This window comes from Chelonoidis abingdonii, chromosome 2 (assembly GCF_003597395.2).
Source record: "Chelonoidis abingdonii isolate Lonesome George chromosome 2, CheloAbing_2.0, whole genome shotgun sequence".
Classification (NCBI taxonomy): domain Eukaryota; kingdom Metazoa; phylum Chordata; order Testudines; family Testudinidae; genus Chelonoidis; species Chelonoidis abingdonii.
Window position 1 is genome coordinate 222,952,676 of NC_133770.1, and position 18,232 is coordinate 222,970,907.

Below are 18,232 nucleotides of genomic sequence, written 5' to 3' on the forward strand. Positions count from 1 at the left end.
ACGTCATGTGAACGGATACAGCGTTAAATCGGTATATCGGCCATTAAACCGATTTAAAGTCGCAGTGTAGACCTGGCCTAAGAACCAGAGTCATGGAAGCAGAATGTAAGAGGAGGAACACACCTTTACAAACACAATTCGCTTCATTTTAAGATCCACATATTATGAAGCTATAGCAGTGGTTCTCAACCGTGTACATGTACCTCTGGTGATATGCAGAGATCTTCCAGGGGGTACATCAACTTATCCACATATGACTTATTTTACAACAGGCTATGTAAAAAGCATTAGCAAAGTCAGGACAAACTAAAATTTCATACAGACAATGAGTTGTTTATACTGTTCTACACACTATACACTGAAATGTAAGTACAATATTTATACTCCAATTGATTTATTTCACTATTATATGCTAAAAATGAGAACATAAGCAATTTTGCAGTAATAGTGTGTTGTGACACTTTTGCATTTTTATGTTTGATTTTCTAAGCAAGTACTGTAGTTTTTAAGTCAGGTGACACTTGGGGGTACACAAGACAAATCAGACTCCTGGAAGAGGTACACTAGTCTGAAAAGGTTGAGAGCCACTGCTCATAGTGCCAACACTGTGGTACTTTACAGACACATTTGAAGACAAGAGACCCAGTAATCAAACATTTACAATCTAGTCATAGGGTGGCCAGGTGTCTGGTTTTTGACCAGAAAGTCGGGTCAAAAAGGGGACCTGATGGTGTCCAGTCAGATCTACTGACCAGACACCCAAAATCCGGTTACTGTGGACAGGGAGGGGAGGCACCAAGTCATCATCCGCACCAGCCCCTACTCAGCTAGGGCCACCTCCTACCTGTATCGGGTGGCTGCAACTCCCAGCCCTGGCTCTGCAGGTGAGTCTCTTCAGACCCACCAGGGTGGGGAGAGGAAAAGCAATGAGAGCCAGGGCGGAAGGTGAAAAGAGGAGCAAATGGGTGGGGGGCGGGGCAGGGAGAAGGGGCAGGGCAGGAGCAGGGTGAAGCCTGGTGGGCAAAGGGAGGTTTGGGCACTCCTGCTAGAGTTTTTAAATATTACAAAGTTGGCAACCCTATCTAGTCACAATACAGAGGGAGGCAGGGGGAAAGGGAGGCAGGTAAAATATAAAGGCAGAGGCTGAAGGAAGTTGAACGCTCATTGAGTTAGTGCCCCTGGTCCAGTTGCCATGTACAATAATGTCCCCGTGTGAACACTTGCCAGTGAAAAGAATCCCAATTTTCTTTGGCGTGGGGGGCAGGGAGGAGGAGGGACAGATTTAAGCAGCCAGAGTCTCTTGTGTGCAGCTAAACTTCAGTGTGAGGAGGGTGGCTCGGGGACGCTTGTCTCTGCTACTGGCACTCGCAGGGCTTGCACCGCCCCGTCCCACCTCCAGCGCCACACCAGCCCCCAGATGCCCTCGTCTGACTCTGAGCGGCGGAGGCTGAAGGGGAAGGGCCTGGGTCTGCCCCCTCCCAGCCCCGCCCAATTGCTGCGAGCTACACAGCGAAACAACCAGCTCGCCGGCCTTGCCGCCAGCGACCCCCTCGCACTATGGGCTCCTGGCTCAGCTGCGAGAGTCCCGGCACCGGCGCGGCCATCTCTTGGTGCGCGCTGGATCTGGGGGAGCTGCTGAGCAGCAGCGGCTTCCGTCCTTTGACTGCTCCATTTGCCTGGAGGTGCTGCACCAGCCTGTGAGGACCCAGTGTGGCCACGTGTAAGCGCAGCCATTTTGTGTCTGGCTCCAGCCGGGAAGAGTGGTTTCCTCCCAGCCAGGGGAAAGGGCTGGAGGACTAGAGACTTCCTCCCACTGAACCACCACCACACCCCTTGTTGGTTTTTCGCTGAAGCCCGGCTTCTTCTGTTTGAAAGATTGCAAAGAAAGGAGCTGGTCTTGGCATAACTCAGTTGAATCTAATGGTGTTACACCAGGGACAAACTTGTCCCCAAAGAGTGTAAACAAACTGGGCACGGGGGGGGGGGCGGTGAGGAAGGAGAATTGGGCCAGTTTAGGATCAGAACCAATATTCTGTTTTTCAGCAGCGCCAAAGATTAAAACAAAGTGTCTCTAACACGATTTAACACCCTCCCCCCCACAAGAGCTGGTTAACCTGGGACTTTAAGGCAAGTAAGCTGGAGATCAGGTTAACAAGTGAGGCTGGGGTTGGAAAACCAGTTTTCTGTACCCAGGCTACACTAGCAACTTACTATGTCCAAAGGGGTTTGAGATCTTTGGGTGGAAAGGGGTTTTAAAAGTGGGAAGGATTATTGGTTTTTTTTTATCATTGTTTGTGACGATGTGGTTTTGGCGGGACCCAGCTGAGAGTGCCAAATCAGGACCAATTGCTCAAACAGGGCAGTCACAGCCCAAGGCTGGGGTTTTTCCACCTCTAAGGCAAACCAAACCAGCCAGACAAAGACTCCCTCTCTCTTCTCACCACTGTCTACTGCAAGTCACACAAGCATCTCCTTAGCACTCCGTCTTCCAGTATCACCACCAGTCCCACACGTCTGGGGATGAATGGTTATGAACCAACACCCAGTAAAAGGAAAAGGTTCTCTCGATCCAAAGACAAGCTCTAGACCCAGGTCAATATACCCCTCAGATCTTACCCACAAATCACGCTGTTGCAATCCTTTAGAATCTAAAGTCCAAAGGTTTATCATAAAAGGAAAAGATAGAGGTGAGAGCTAGAAATTGGTTTAACTGAATCAATTACATACAGTAATGGCAAAGTCCTTAATTCGGCTGTAGCAGAGATGAAGTAAACTGCTGGTTCAAATTGAGTCCTCTGGGTACATCCCCGCTGGGATGGGTCTCGTCCCTTGTGTAGAGCTTCAGCTTGCGCAAAGTCCCTCCAGAGGAAGAAGCAGGATGAAGACAAAATGGAGATACAGGCCTCCGCTTATATAGCTTTCAGGTGTAAGAACTTCTTTGTCCTTTATGTGGAAAGTTACAGCAAAATGGAGTTTGCAGTCACATGAGCCAGTTTCTGCTCACTCCAGTGAGTCACAGGGCGTATCCGCCTTCTCTCGATGGGTCAATTGTGTAGTTGATGGTCCTTAATGGGCCATCAAGCAGGCTAAGCAGAGCTGACACCAACTTGTCTGGGGTGTCACCCAGAACTGCAGCACCAATTTAACATACAGACAGTACACAGCCAATATTCATAACTTCAACTATGAAAATGATACAGACATACAGACAGCATAATCATAACCAGTAACCCGTAACCTGGTCTTAGACACCTTAGATGACCTCCTTTACATAGGATTTGGTGCCACTACAGAACCTTGGTTGCAACCCATGTTCTATATGGTCCCAGTTTATATCAATAACGTCACATTGTTATTCTACAGCCTATTGATATTTTTGGTAGAAAAAAATCTCCAGGGAATTTGTCATCAATCAGTAACCCAGGCACATGCTATGGTTTCTGTTCAGTTTCAATGTCTAGCAGTTGTATGATCAGCAACCTGATGTGTTAGCTTGTTTTGGGCCTTTTTATACTAGCATTTTTCTGACCTGTAATTTTCAGAGTGTGCAGCTCCACTAGACTTGGTATTGGGGGAGAATGTGGGTAGTGTAAACCAGGTTCAAATAAGCTGAGGCATTTTTAACAGCATGTCACATTAGTGTCAGATAGTATAGTGGTAAAAATGCCTGAACCATGTCTGTTTTACAGCCTCTGTTAATGCTACTGTTGGAAATTTTGGGCCCAGAAGATTCCTGCTGTAGACACAGACAAAAAGTTGCTGCATATATTTGCGTCTCCTGGCTGTGCCAAGCACACAAATGCCATTAGTAGGATTTTTACACTTGAGGCAGCCAGGAAAGAGCTGATCTTGAAACTAGGAAATCATGCCAGTCTGCACAAACACTTATTTATTCTGCCAAAGTTGGTAATGAAAACATTTGTTTAAACCGTGCTTTTGTTTGGAACCCCAGGGGAAGTTTCCTTTTGATTCAATAATTTAAATGGGAAGCACAGAAGAAAAAAAAAAGATTTGGGGTCTAATGCAAGAGTCTTTGCTCAGGTGAATTTCCACTACACTAGAGAGAAAGGACTGAAGGATAAGACTCAAATTTTTGACTAAAGACCCCACCCAGCTACCCCCCCCCACGGCAGCTAATTCAGCATCTGACCCGGGGAGCCCCCCCACGACAGCTAACCCCTCTCCCCCCCATCCCTCCACAGCAGCTAACCCTGCCTGGGGAGACTCCCGCCACGGCAGCTAACCCTGCCTGGGTAGCCCATCCCAGCTCACCTCTGCTCCGCCTCCTCCACTGAGCACACTGGCGCTGCTCTAATTCTCCCCGCCCAGGCTTCCAGCGCTGATTGAAGGAGACTTAGAGCTGGGCTCTGTGCTCAGCGGAGGAGGCAGAGTGGAGGTGAGCTGGGGCAGGGAGCTGTTCCCCTGTGTGCCCCCCCCATTACTGCAGGCAGCCCTCCCCGTGCACCCCCCTACCCAGCTCACCTCCTTGCCTGAGGGGACTTTTAGGTGCCCCCAACCGCTAGGCGGCCACCTAGTTTGCCTAAATAGTTGCACCGGCCCTGGCCACGGATGAGTTTTTAAAGCAGAGCAAGAAATACAAACCCAGAAAAAGCTCTATGAAATAGCTCAGAAACAAACAATATGAATGAAGTAATAAAAATCTAACATAACCTATGGCCAAACAGTTCCTCTCTAAAGGAAAACACTAGTAAAAATTACAGATAAGACATATATGGCATTTAGAAGACTCCATTCTCTGTATAATTCAAAGTAAGATGTCAGGGGCTGCCTGATCCTGTAAATGCTTATGCAGTGGAGTAGTCCTTTTGAAGTAAATGGACTGCTCAAGAAAGCATACTTCTTTTAGATAGGTCAGGAGCTAATTGGAAGAAGCTGAGGATTGGTCTGATTTTTATGGCCCTAGTGATTGGCCACTTGTAACATTTAATTTGGTTTTGTGTAACTGCTCCTCATTTTTTTATGTTGGGTGCTTTGTTTGTGTACATATAAATAACTACTTACTATATGTTTGCTATAATATTTGTAATTGTCACTTTTAAATTACATTTGCAGTTATTCATTATTATTAATCAAGTTTTTTATAGTAACGCATAGGGTGGTGGTGCCAGGTGTCCAGTTTTGGACCGGAACGCCAAGTCGAAAAGGGACCCTGGAGACTCCAGTCAGCACTGCTGACTGGGCCATTAAAAGTCCAGTTGGCAGCACAGCAGGGCTAAGGCAGGCTTCCTGCCTGCCCTGGCTCCATGTGGCTCCCGGAAGCGGTGGCATGTCCCTGCAGCCTCTAGGCTGGGAACCACAGCCAATGGGAGCTGTGGGGGCTGTGCCTGTGGGTCCCCCACCTAGGAGCTGCTGGGACATGCTGCTGCTTCAGGGAGCCACACAGAGCCAGGGCAGGCAGGGAGCCTTCCTAAGGTAAGTGCCACCTGGCCGGAGCCTGCACCGCCTCCCACACCCCAACCCCCTGCCCACCTCGAGACCTCTCCTGCACCCAAACTCCCTCCTGGAGCCTGCACCGTGCACCCCAACTCCCTACCCCAGTGCTGAGCCCTCTCCTGCACCCTAAACCTCTCGTCCCTGGCCCCATCCCAGAGCCTGTACCCCCCAGTTGGAGCCCACACCCCAGCCCACTCCCCAGCCCTGAGCCCCCTCCTGCCCCCCAAACCCTTCATCCTCAGCCTCACCCCAGAGCCCTCACCCCCTTCCAGAGCTCTTACCTCCCTCATTTCTGGCCTTACCCCAGAACCTGCACCCCCTAACTGAAGCCATCACGCCCTCCCAGCCCCCTGCTGCAGCCCTATGAAAGTGAGTGAGGGTGAGCGGGAGTAGTGCTCAGAGAAGGGGCATGGTAAGGGTGTTCGGTTTTGTGCAATTAGAAAGTTGGCAACTTTCTTAGCTGCCAGCCTGCTAAATAAAAATAGAACTGGGTGAAGTAGTTTAAAAAAAAAATAACACTTCATTCCATTTATCCCCCAACTTTCTCCCCTTCAAAAAAAACCCTAATCTAAACAGAACCACTATCAAAACAAACAAAAAAACGAGGACTGTCAAGCGATTAAAAATCGTGCTGTTAAACAATTGCATATCATTTATTTAAATATTTTTGGATGTTTTCTACATGTTCAAATACTGATTTCAGTTACAACAAAATACGAAGTGTACAGTGCTCACTTTATATTATTTTTATTAAATATTTGCACTGTAAAAAAGAAAAATATTATTTTTCAATTCACCTAATACAAGTACTGTAGTGCAATCTCTATAATTAAACTTGAACTTACAAATGTAGAATTATGTACAAAAAATAAGTGCATTCAAAAATAAAACAATGTAAAACTTTAGAGCCTACAAGTCCACTCAGTCCTACTTCAGCCAATAGCTCAGACAAAACAAGTTTGGTTACAATTTGCAGCAGATAATGCTGCCCACTTGTGTACAATATCACCTGAAAGTAAGAATAGGCATTTGCATGGCAATGTTGTAGCCAGTGTCGCAAGATATTTATGTGCCAGATGTGCTAAAGATTCATGTGTCCCTTTACGCTTCAATCACCATTCCAGAGGACATGCGTCCATGCTGATGATGGGTTCTGCTTGATAATTATCTAAAGCAGAGTGGACTGATGTATGTTCATTTTCATCATCCGAGTCAGATGCCACCAGCAGAAGGTTGTGGGTTTTTTTGGTTTTTGTTTTTGGTTTTTTTTTGATGATTCAGGTCCTGTAGTTTCCACAATGGAATGCTGCTCTTTTAAGACTTCTGAAAGCATTCTCCACACCTCGTCCGTCTCAGATTTTGGACAGCACTTCAGATTCTTAAACCTTGGGTCAAGTGCTGTAGCAGTTTTTAGAAATCTCACATTGGTATTTTCTTTGCGTTTTGTCAAATCTGCTGTGAAAATGTTCTTAAAACGAACATCTGCTGGTTCATCATCCAAGTCTGTAATAGCATGAAATATATGGCAGAATGCACGTAAAACAGAGCAGGGGACATACAATTCTCCCCCAAGGAGCTCAGTCCCAAATTTAATTAATTCATTTTTTTTTAAATGAGCATCATCTGCATGGAAGCATGTCCTCTGGAATGGTGGCCGAACCATGAAGGGGCATCCTACTGTTTAGCATATCTGGCACGTAAATATCTTGCAAAGCCAGCTATAAAAGTGTGATGCAAACACCTGTTCTCACTTTCTGGTGACATTATAAATAAGAAGGCAGCAGTAGCACTGTGGACTTAGAGTCTCAAGTTTTACATTGTTTTGTTTTTGAGTGCAGTTATGTAACAAACAAAAAAAATCAACATGTGTAAGTTACACTTTCAGGATAAAAAGATTGTACTACAGTACTTGTATGAGGTGAATTGAAAAATACTATTTCTTTTGTTTCTTTTTTACAGTGCAAATATTTGTAATAAAAATAATATAAAGTGAGCACTGTACACTTTGTGTTCTGCGTTGTAACAGAAATCAATGTATTTGAAAATGTAGAAAAACATCCAAAAATATTTAATAATTTTATTGTTTAATGGTGCAATTAATCACAATTAATTTTTTTAATTGTAATTAATTTTTTTGAGTTAATCGCGAGTTAACTGCGATTAATGGACAACCCTAAAAAACTCCAAACCTCATCAATCCTTGGGGGGGAAAGGTGGAGAGAGAGCGTAAGTGACCATGGTAACTATTAACTTCAGTAGAGTTATATCACAGATCTGTTTGGCCCAATGTCTTTAGACTTCAGATGAGTATTCTTAGGTCTTGTCTTCACTGCAAAGTTAACTCAAGTTAGAACTCAAGTCCTGCCCCTAAATCAAGTCCTGACCAAAAAGAAAACCCCTTAATTTCAAGCTGGTGCTGCTTTTAACTCAAGTTAGCTGGCCTAGTAGCGGGTACAGGCTAAAGCTCAAGTTAGCACAACTCATCACACTACGCAGGCTAAGTCTACTCATTTTATGCCACTGTCCTCCCAATAATCTTCCTACAATTCCTCCCCATGTGCCCCTGAGAGACAAGTTCTTGCACAAGATTTCAATCAATCATCCAGAAGCTGTATTTGGAGAGCAGAGGAATAGGGCCCTCAACAAGATTCAAGGACAACATCCTGAGAAGCTCATGGCTTATTTCTTCTACCCCTATCCTGGCTGTTTTGTGGTATTTATGTATTTACATTTGTAGAGAGCAAATAAAACTGAATAACAAACTGTTTTAATGGTAGGGGATTTCAGCTGTAAAGTAGTTTATGTTATAGCCTGAAATGTATCCAAATTGTTTCCTGATTAGTCAGTAGAGGGAAGAAGTCTGCCCAGTAACAGAATATTATCTGTATACAATAAATTCTTGTGTTTCCATCGGTCCTGATATGTTATATCATCCTTCCCCAATGGCGATTTGATAGGGTGGACAAAGAGCAATCCAGTTTTATGCCATGTGACATTAATAAGGGAAGTCCCCCGACAACTCACCTGAACCATGATCATGGATGTTTATAGAAGACCATTCCGTTTATTAGAGAAACAGAAACACCTTTTAAACCCTGTCTAAAATACAAAAATAATCCAGATTAAAACCTGGCTGTGAAACATGGCTGAGATCAAATCATGTTAGAACATGGTTTATTTTTGGATGGAAAACTTGTTAGGCTTGACGTACCACTCCCTTGTGCTTTGTGTAGTTGTTTGCACTTGGCAAAGTAGGTGCAAAATGCCACCATCAGTCTGAGAAGTCTGATTTGGCACCTACTTTGCACAGGTGTAAATTACTATACAAGGGGCAAGGCAGTGAAGATTCAGAACCACTACAACCGTGTAACAGAATTGTTTTAGCCTAGGTGGGTGTGTCTACATTTTGGACACTTTCAAAAGATTTCCCAGTATTGCTAACACCGGCTGAGCTCCAGCACTGTTAGCAACATTTGGAGCTCTAGGTCCAAATCCTCAGGACCAGTGCTACTGCACCTGGCAAGAAAGAAAAAAATATCATACAATTTTCCTGCATTCATAGTCAAATGTGGTAGGGTTTTTTAGTGCAGCTGAGTCCTGAGACCTTGTTAAATGTATAGTTTGAGTAAAGGACAATTATGAAAAACTCATTATTCTCAGCCAGTTTTCACATGGTTAATTTATATACTGCAGACCCATTGATTAGATTGCTATGATGATAATCTTTTTACTAGGGAAATATAAACTTCAGATAACATGAGACAATTTTTTTTCCGGCTTGTAATGGGATATTTACTCTGAAAATAACCATACTGCTTTGGATTATTGACTACAGGTTCATTGACTCCCTAGATAAATCTGTTTCCTAACAGAGGCACACTTAGGTCACTAGTTTAAAAAATATATATTTATCTGAACTAAGTATTGGCTGAAATGAAGCATCTGGACCTGCGAGTGATGGTTTAGCACATTCTGGATCAAAAAGGTATATCTGAGGAAGCTATATTCGTTGCCCATTTTGTGCAATATGCAGGCTATTTCCTCACTGTATTTTTGGCTTGTTGGACACACTGAAGGAGGAGAAAATGGAAAAATTAAGGTAAAAATGAAGTGAAAATATCAAGGCTTATTGCTTCAGCTCTCATTACAACAAGCCTAGACAAAACATCATAAAAGCATTCAGCATGCTCACAGCATGATCTCAGAGAATCATGGACACTCTCTCTGGCAGTCTGCCATTTGTCAAGCATGTCCACAGAGAAATCTGATAACAGTTTTTGCACGCCTGCTGTTGAAAGCTTCACAGTGTAATTTCCAGAGTCCCAATTTCATCCCATCACATTCTTGATAACTTCACTAATCTTAACAAACCAGATCCTGATGTCTCTCATGTTAGTAGTAAGTCTCTACTGACTTTAATGAGACGACGACTTAGTCCAGACTGCCTGCTCTTTTCAATCCTTATTTAACATAACTAGGGTGGCAGGCCCTATCCCCCCACAATTTTTTTTAAGAAGCTCTGCTTAACACTTTTATTTCGTAATTCCGCAATACAGCTGTCATAAAGGGAAGGGTAACAACCTTCATGTATTCAGTAATATAAAATCCCTCTTGGCCAGAGGTATAGAATCACTTACCTGAAAGGGGTCAATCAGTTCAATTAACCGAGCTGGCACCAGACCAGAAGGCTCAATGGGGAAAGAAGATACTTTAAAATGGGGGGGGAAGGGCATATGTTTGTGCTCTGTTTGTGTATGCCTTCTCAGACAGAGGGAGGGTCCAGGGCAGGAAAAAACATTTCCGAAAAAGATCCTGAAATGATACATCTAAAAATTAGAGAGATTAGTAACAGCAAGAAAATGTGTTAGTTCCCGAGTGGCTTTTTTTTTTTTTTTTTTTTTGCTTGGCAAAAATGGTAGAGCCGGCACGGCAGGGGGTGAGTGGTCAAAATTCCACATACATTCACAGGCTGAAATTGTGAACAAACAGCATCACTTGCCCGATAACCTCAGCTGTACAGACCGCAACATCATCCACAACCCCAGAAACAACTCTGACATTATAATCAAAGGACCTGAAAAAGGAGGTACTGTGGTCATCATGAACACGTCAGATTATGAAGAGGAGGCTGCCAGGCAACTCTCCAACACCACGTTCTACATATCACTTACCTCCAAGGAGTACCAAAAGAAACTGCACCATCTGCTCAAGAAACTCCATGCTCTAGCACAGGAACATATCTTCATAAACCTGGAAATCCTGAATGCCCCATCAGCTCAGGCATTGTCACTCTTACAGCAGGATTATCTGGCTATTTGGATTCTCTCCTCAGACTATCAGCACTCTCAGCTATCTTTGAGATATCACAGACTTCCTGAGGAAACTACAATGCATTGGTGATCTTCCTGAAAATACCGTCCTGGCCACCATGGATGTAGAAGTTCTTTACCAATATTCTGCACAAGGATGGACTACAAGCTGTCAGGAACAGTATCCCTGATGAGGCCCCGGCACACCTGGTGCCTGAGCTTTGTGACTTTGCCCTCACCCACAACCATTTCAGATTTGGAGACAACTTATATCTTCAAGTCATTGGCACTGCTATGGGTACCCTCATGGCTCCACAGTATGCCAACATTTTTATGGCTGACTTAGAACAACACTTCCTCAGCTCTCGTCCCCTTGTGCCCCTCCTCTACTTGCACTAGATTGATGACATCTTCATCATATGGACCCATGGGAAGGAGGCCTTTGAAGAATGCCACCTGGATTTCAACAATTTCCACCCCACCATCATCCTCAGCCTGGATCAGTCCACACAGGAGATCCATTTCATGGACACTACAGTGCAAATAAGTGATAGTCACATAAATACCACCCTATACTGGAAACCTACTGACCGCTATACTTAGTTACGTGTCTCCAGATTCCATCCAGGACACATCACACAATCCATTGTCTACAGCCAAGCCCTAAGATACAACTGCATTTGCTCCAATCCCTTAGACAGAGACAAACACCTACAAGATCTTTATCAATCATTCTTAAAACTACAATACCCACCTGGGGAAGTGAGGGAACAGATTGACAGAGCGAGATGGGTACCCAGAAGTCACCTACTACAGGACAGGTCCAACAAGGAAAATAACAGAACACCACTGTCCATCACATACAACGCCCAGCTAAAACCTCTCCAGCACATCATCAGCAATCTACAACCTATCCTGGAAAACGATCCCTTACTCTCTCAGACCTTGGGAGGCAGGCCAGTCCTCGCTGACAGATAGCCCCCCAACCTGAAGCAAATACTCACCAGTAACTACACACCACACCACAGAAACACCAACCCAGAACCAATACCTCTAACAAACCCCATTGCCTAATCTGTCCCCATATTGACTCTAGCGACACTATCAGAGGACCCAACCACATCAGCCACACCATCAGGGGCTCATTCACCTGCACATCTACTAATATGATATATGTCATCATGTGTCAGCAGTGCCCCACTGCCATGTGCATTGGCCAAACCGGACAGTCTCTACGTAAAAGAATAAATGGACACAAATCAGACATCAGGAATGGTAACATACAAAAGCCAGGAGGACACTTCAATCTCTCATACATTCAATAAAAGATTTAAAAGCAGCCATCCTTCAACAAAAAAAACCCTTCAAAAACAGACTTCAAAGAGAAACTGCAGAGCTACAATTAATTTGCAAACTTAACATCATTAATTTGGGCTTGAATAGGGACTGGAAATGGCTGGCTCACTACAAAAGCAATTTTCCCTCTTTTGGTATTGACACCTCCTCATCAGTTATTGGGAGTGAACCACATCCACCCTGACTGAATTGGCCTTGTCAACACTGGTTCTCCACTTCTAATCATAGAATATTAGGGTTGGAAGAGACCTCAGGAGGTCATCTAGTCCAAACCCTGCTCAAAGCAGGACCAACACCAACTAAATCATCCCAGCCAGGGCTTTGTCAAGACGGACCTTAAAAACCTCTAAGGATGTAAGGTAAGGCAACTAACTCCCTTCTCTGCATGTGCTGGTATATTTATGCTTGTATCTGTAATTTTCACTCCATGCATCTGAAGACGTGGGTTTTTTTACCCACGAAAGCTTATGCCCAAATAAATCCCTTAGTCTTTAAGGTGCCACCAGACTCTTCGTTGTTTTTGTGAATACAGATTAACACACCTACCCCTTTGACACGCCACAACACCACACCTCTATACCAATTTATATTAATATTCTGCCTTAAAAAACATCTCCAAAGCCAATTCTATCACATTTCCAATAGGACTGGTGTCTGACTAGATAATTCTTCCAGCTCCTTACACCACTTTCTTTCCAACTTTCCCAATTTGTAGGCTCCAGTTTAATCTTGGGATAAACACAATCATGATATAACTGAAGTGCCTGATATGTTGTGAATCCATTTTTTCTCTCTTGAACAGGTCCCGAAAGAGGGTATTCCCCCACCAGCTCCTATTCCTGGGCTGAAATTTAAGGGCTATGCCCTCAGATCCCTCCCACTACCTACAGTGCACCAGCCAGGCAGGCTGGACCATATCCAGCTGCTCTGTCTGCAAAACACTAGCCAGAGATCATAACTACACACTCCTGCTCCAAACAGGGCATATCCATAGCCTTATGTTCTACAGCGATATGTGTTCTGTCACCTTACAAAGATGAGGAACCCCAGTGAGCCAACCTTTACTCCCCCTAGGTCCGCCAGGGATAGTGGCAACTAATGCTCCTGAGACCTGTGCATGTTCACCTTCAATATATGAGATTGTAGCCCCTCTTTAGGCTCTGCCAGAACCTCCTGCTGAGTTTCTGTTTGCACTTTATTCGACATCTATTCTGCTATGCACTCCCTATCTGTAACTTCCTAGTCAACCTCCTTCTAGCACTGACCATGATGGCCATACTTCAGTCAAGGAGGAGGACATTCAACCGAGAGGTTCTTTGCAACTGTAGGGCCTACTTCCATTCCCTTGTCATTTCACTGCTCTCGGCAGAGTGTCTCTAGGAAGCATCCATGACTCTTTTATGCTGTCTAGGGTCCTCTGCTTGTTGTCCCCATCTGGTACCCTTGTTTTGAACTTTTGACCCTCACTCCTATTTGTGTTTTATCATTTGTTGTCCCATGGAATCTTGTTTTCTGGGCTCTTTGGCCCCACACTCAGTTGAGGAGGTGGACGTCTTGTCTAGGTGGACTTAGGTGTTATACCAATAAAAACTAGCAGGATCTTATTAAAGGGGACAAGACATTTGTCACATTTATTGTAAATACCATAATAAAATAAAAGATAACAGCAAACAATGTTGTTTGGCTCCTTGTGGTATCTGCAGGGGTTTAAGCCTATGCAGAACAGCCGCGGACAGTGCATCACCTTGGTATATTGCCGCACTGATGCCACTTGTGAAGTTGCCTTGAGTTGACTTCTAGTGTTGTCTTCCATAGTCCATTGTTCTTGAGGAAGGTCCTTAGTGTCTGTTGACTTGTATAGTGCCAGACATTCACAGATCCACGTGTGCGGCATTGAGTCATAGGCTTTCTATAGTCAATCCAGGCTGTGCTCAGATTGGTCGCTAGACCTTGAGTCTTGGGCGACTGCTCTATCTATGAGCAACTGGTGTTGAGCCTCTGTGTGTTTCCCAATGCCCTTCTGAGCTGTGCTCATGTACTGGCCCATGTGGTCCTGTAGCTTGGCAGCTATGATGCCTGATAAGACTTTCCAGGTTTGGGGAGGCAGGTTTGGCGTAGTTGGCCGTCTGTCCCTTGCAGGGTCTTCATGATCAGCACTGTCCTTCCTTGTGTTAGCCAGTTGGGGGAGCCTGCTGCTAGCAGCTGGTTCATCTGTGCTGCTAGGCGTTCATGCACTGCTTTTATTTCTTAGCCAGTAGGTGTGGATATGTCCGGTCCAGTGTGCTGTCCAGCTCTTCATGTTCTTGACCGCGCTGGATGTCTTCACTGTGATGGTGACTGGTTTCTGTTCCGGAGATTGCCTTGCTCTGTTCTCAGGTCCTGCAGCCACTTTGCACTGGTGTTATGAGTCTTCTCTTTCTCCCATATGTTCTTCCAGTACTGTTCAGTGTCTGCGCTGCGTTTGCTGTGTATTGTTGTTGCACTGCAGGTGGAGTAGTACACCTTGGTGGTTCCTTCTGGAGAACAGGGCATTTACTTTTTGCTCTGCCTTCTCTAGTGTATCTCTTAGCCTGATGCCAGTGCGTCTTGACCTTGTTAGCAGTCTCTCAGGGCTTTCAGATGGAGTCCGGCCCTTGTATTTTTCAGTAGCCAAGTCTATTCTTAATCTCTACACCCTTCTTAGTATCCACAGACTGACTAACTTTCTCTCCGTCGCCTTGATCTTATCTCCAACCTCATTTTCCAGGTGGGTACATAGTGTTGTTCTTCTTGATCATGTAGCAAGCATCTCCAGGATTACAGGGCTGTAGAGTATACCAGTTCATTGGTTTGATTATGTGGTAGTAGGGATTGTGATGAGGGCTCTATTGGCATCTCTAACTACTATCTGATTGGTACTTCTCCATTGAGCCTTGGTTAATCGGTCTCGAGGATGGACTGGAGCTAGTTTTTCCATGATCTTATGCCTCATATCAGCTGCTGTGCTCTGCAATGGGGGGTGACAGTAAGTTTCAGCTCAGGTGTGGGCCACATCCATGTTCTTCCAAATCTTCTTGAGTCTGGATGTAATGTGGAGTTGGTCTATCTCAAGCTGTGAGAGCAGTCCTCTTTTACTATGTTGAAGCGTTGGTACTAGCTGTTTCTCATAAGTGGGATGGAGGTCTTTTGTCCATCCACAGTCCCTCATATTATAATCATAAAATAAGTAATCAATGCGCATTACCAAGCTGATTGCACCTGATCCCGCTGCTGATTCTGGATAGGCTTTAACCCCTCAGCCAGAAATCACAAGATGATCACGTACAGGTTCAGCAGTGAACTACCATCAGCCAACTCTCTCACATGGATGACATCAAGCTGATTATGCTAACGCTAATGAACGAACATCGACTCCGCTATCCACCGACCTCTACAGTAAGGGATATCGGGATGTCATTCGACTGGAGAAGTGGCGGATGGTAGTGAAGAGAGAAGTAGTCAAGACTGATGGGGAACTACCAGCGGGCCACATTAGCAACATACAGACCAGCTACAAGTATCCTTGATCCCGCATTCACATGAAAACCACGATGAGAAGCAAGGAAGACAGAACACTCCAAGTATCACCAAAAGGATAGACAGGTCCTGAAGAGCAGCTCAGTGGGATGTAAAAAACAAGATCCACGCCATCCAACGGATACGCCTTGCCGTGTCATCCAATAACCCTGCCGGTATAGTGAGCTGGCCAAAGGAGGAATGGAGGCTGCCATTGTAAAACCCGGAAGCTCCTCACAATGCACCGAGGTTTCCACCCCAAGTCCAAACACCCAGGACTGTATACCCCGAAAGAAGGCGGGCGGGCTTGGTGAGCGTCAAGCCACATATCCTGGATGAAACCCGAACATCCAAGGATACATCAGTCAAGATGCCCCAACATGGAGCTGCTGAAGAATCCTGACGAATGAGCAGCAGACACGAGAAGAAGACCTTAATGCAGAAGAATGCCATGCAAGACAAGACCCTTCAGTGGTGGACATCACGATAGCTGCAGGTGGCTGCATGGAAACCACAGTGCTGGAGAAGGCGACTCAAAAGACACACTAGCAGCTGATCATAGCAGCACAAACAGCACTGAGCACCAGATCCATTGAACAGAGTCTCACACACTAGAGAGCCCCAAGTGGCAGACTGTGCAGAGCCTCAGATGACAGTCCAACATATAGTGGCAGGATGTAAGATGGCAGCCGAGAACAGCATACACTGACGGCACAACCAAGTGGCTGCCATTGTTATAGAACATCTGCACAGCGTATGGCTAGACCCTCCAAAGACCAGATGGGCAAGATCCGCAGAGGTTGTGGAGTAGCAGGCTAAGATTCTGTGGGACTTCCAGATCCAGACGGACAGGAGTACTGGCCAATCAACCAGACATCGTGGTAATAGACAGGAGCAGAAGACAGCCGGTGGTGATAGATATAGCAGTGCCAAGTGACAGCAACATCAGAGAAGAAGGAATATGAGAGCTGCTGAGAAGTCCAGGGCCTGAAAGGAACTAGAGAGGATGTGGAAGTGAAGCCAAAGTGGTCCCAGTGTGGTAGGAGCCCTCGGGGCTGTGATCCTAAGCTGGGTGGAGTGGCTCCAACAGATCCCAGGGAACAACATCAGAGCTCTCTGTCCAGAAGAGTGCAGTGCTAGGAACAGCTAAGATAGACTGCGGCAGAACCCTCAAACTCCCAGGCCTCTGGTAGAGGACCCGAGTTGAGGAAGACACATACCACCCCATAGGGGTGAGAGGAGAATTTTTTTTATTTTAATTTTTCATTCACTGCACACAATCATTCATACAAGTTCTGTATGTAGATATTATAGTTACCAGCCTAAGTTGCTTGTGACAGAATACTGGGCCAGGTACTCTGTACACAAGAGTGGAAGCCGAGTCCGGGTCAGGTGCACCTGATGCTGCCTGGGGCTGCAGCAGAAACCATAGACTCAAGTAACTCAGTCTTCAGAGTCCAGGCTTTAATAGGGCTTTTTCCCTATGTTAGTTTCATGGGAGTTGCTCATTCTGCTGTGTTAAATCAATCAGCAGTGGGCTGGCTCCCATGTTGCAGCAGAATGTTACCCAAAGTCTCTCATCTCACCTTCTTTTTTACACGGTTTTTAGTTTGGATTCAAAGTCTATAGGTCTTGCTGTGTCACACTGCTTGGTTTGGATTGATCACCCGTCAATTGCAGGTGTGACTTTCAGCTTGAACCTGGCTTTTGATCTTCCTTTGCTTGTTCTTTTGTCCTTTTCTTTTTAGGGTGGATGCTTTTTACTTTGTTTAGGGCTGTTGTCTAGGTCTTCAGCCTTGTAGTTGAACTTTATCTCATCAGGACAGGCTGGGCTGGAGGTTGAATTCCATCATCCATACATGCCTCATTCACACATCTAAACTAACTAATAAGATTACAGCAGGGTTTGCAAAAATGAAGGTTGGAGGAAGCTTTTACAAAGTGGAGTGAGTGTTTTCAAATGGGGGTTGAATTACAATATGGCAATCAGTGAACAGAAGTTACAATGTAGGCAAGTGTAGTGAATGGTGAACAGAAGTTACTTTAATAAAGTGAACAATTAAAAACAATTTCATTTATCAGTTCTACATAGGCACACCCTCCCAAAATTCAAATGAGCCCTCAAACCTTCCTCACACCCCAGTCCACCCCTATATCCCTCTTGCATTTGTTCTCTTTCTACTGAATACCATACTCTTAGATGTACTATGATTTATCATTTGAAATTCAAAAGCATCTAATTGCCTCCATAGTTCATTGTGTATTTGTGACCTTATAGCCACTTCATATACATAAAGTAACCTAAGCACTATCTTCCTGTCCAGTTTTTAAGTAATTTATATAGATGTTAAAAAGGGGTAGCAGGCAAGTTAACCCCTTGTTATCCTGCACCCTTAACTATTCTTATTTTAGCCTAGATTCTACTGTCTGAATATACCTCCCCTACTCTTATTCCTTCAAAAGCATTACAGCTTCTGCCATAATTTACTTCTATTCACAATATCAAGTGCAGGAGAAATCTGCCAAACAAACCTACAGCTTGTTTTTTTGAAGCCAAATACACAACCCTCAAATACTTC

At 44.8% G+C, this 18,232-nt stretch overlaps 1 protein-coding gene across 1 annotated transcript in view; it reads left to right on the plus strand.

Moving 5' to 3' along the window:
- Nucleotides 1–18,232, plus strand: part of RNF125 (ring finger protein 125) — a 67,771-nt gene that overhangs the window by 41,907 nt on the left and 7,632 nt on the right. Inside the window, 1 exon segment of the mRNA XM_075062022.1 lies at nucleotides 1,543–1,720. Coding sequence (XP_074918123.1) covers nucleotides 1,543–1,720 — 178 coding nt within the window.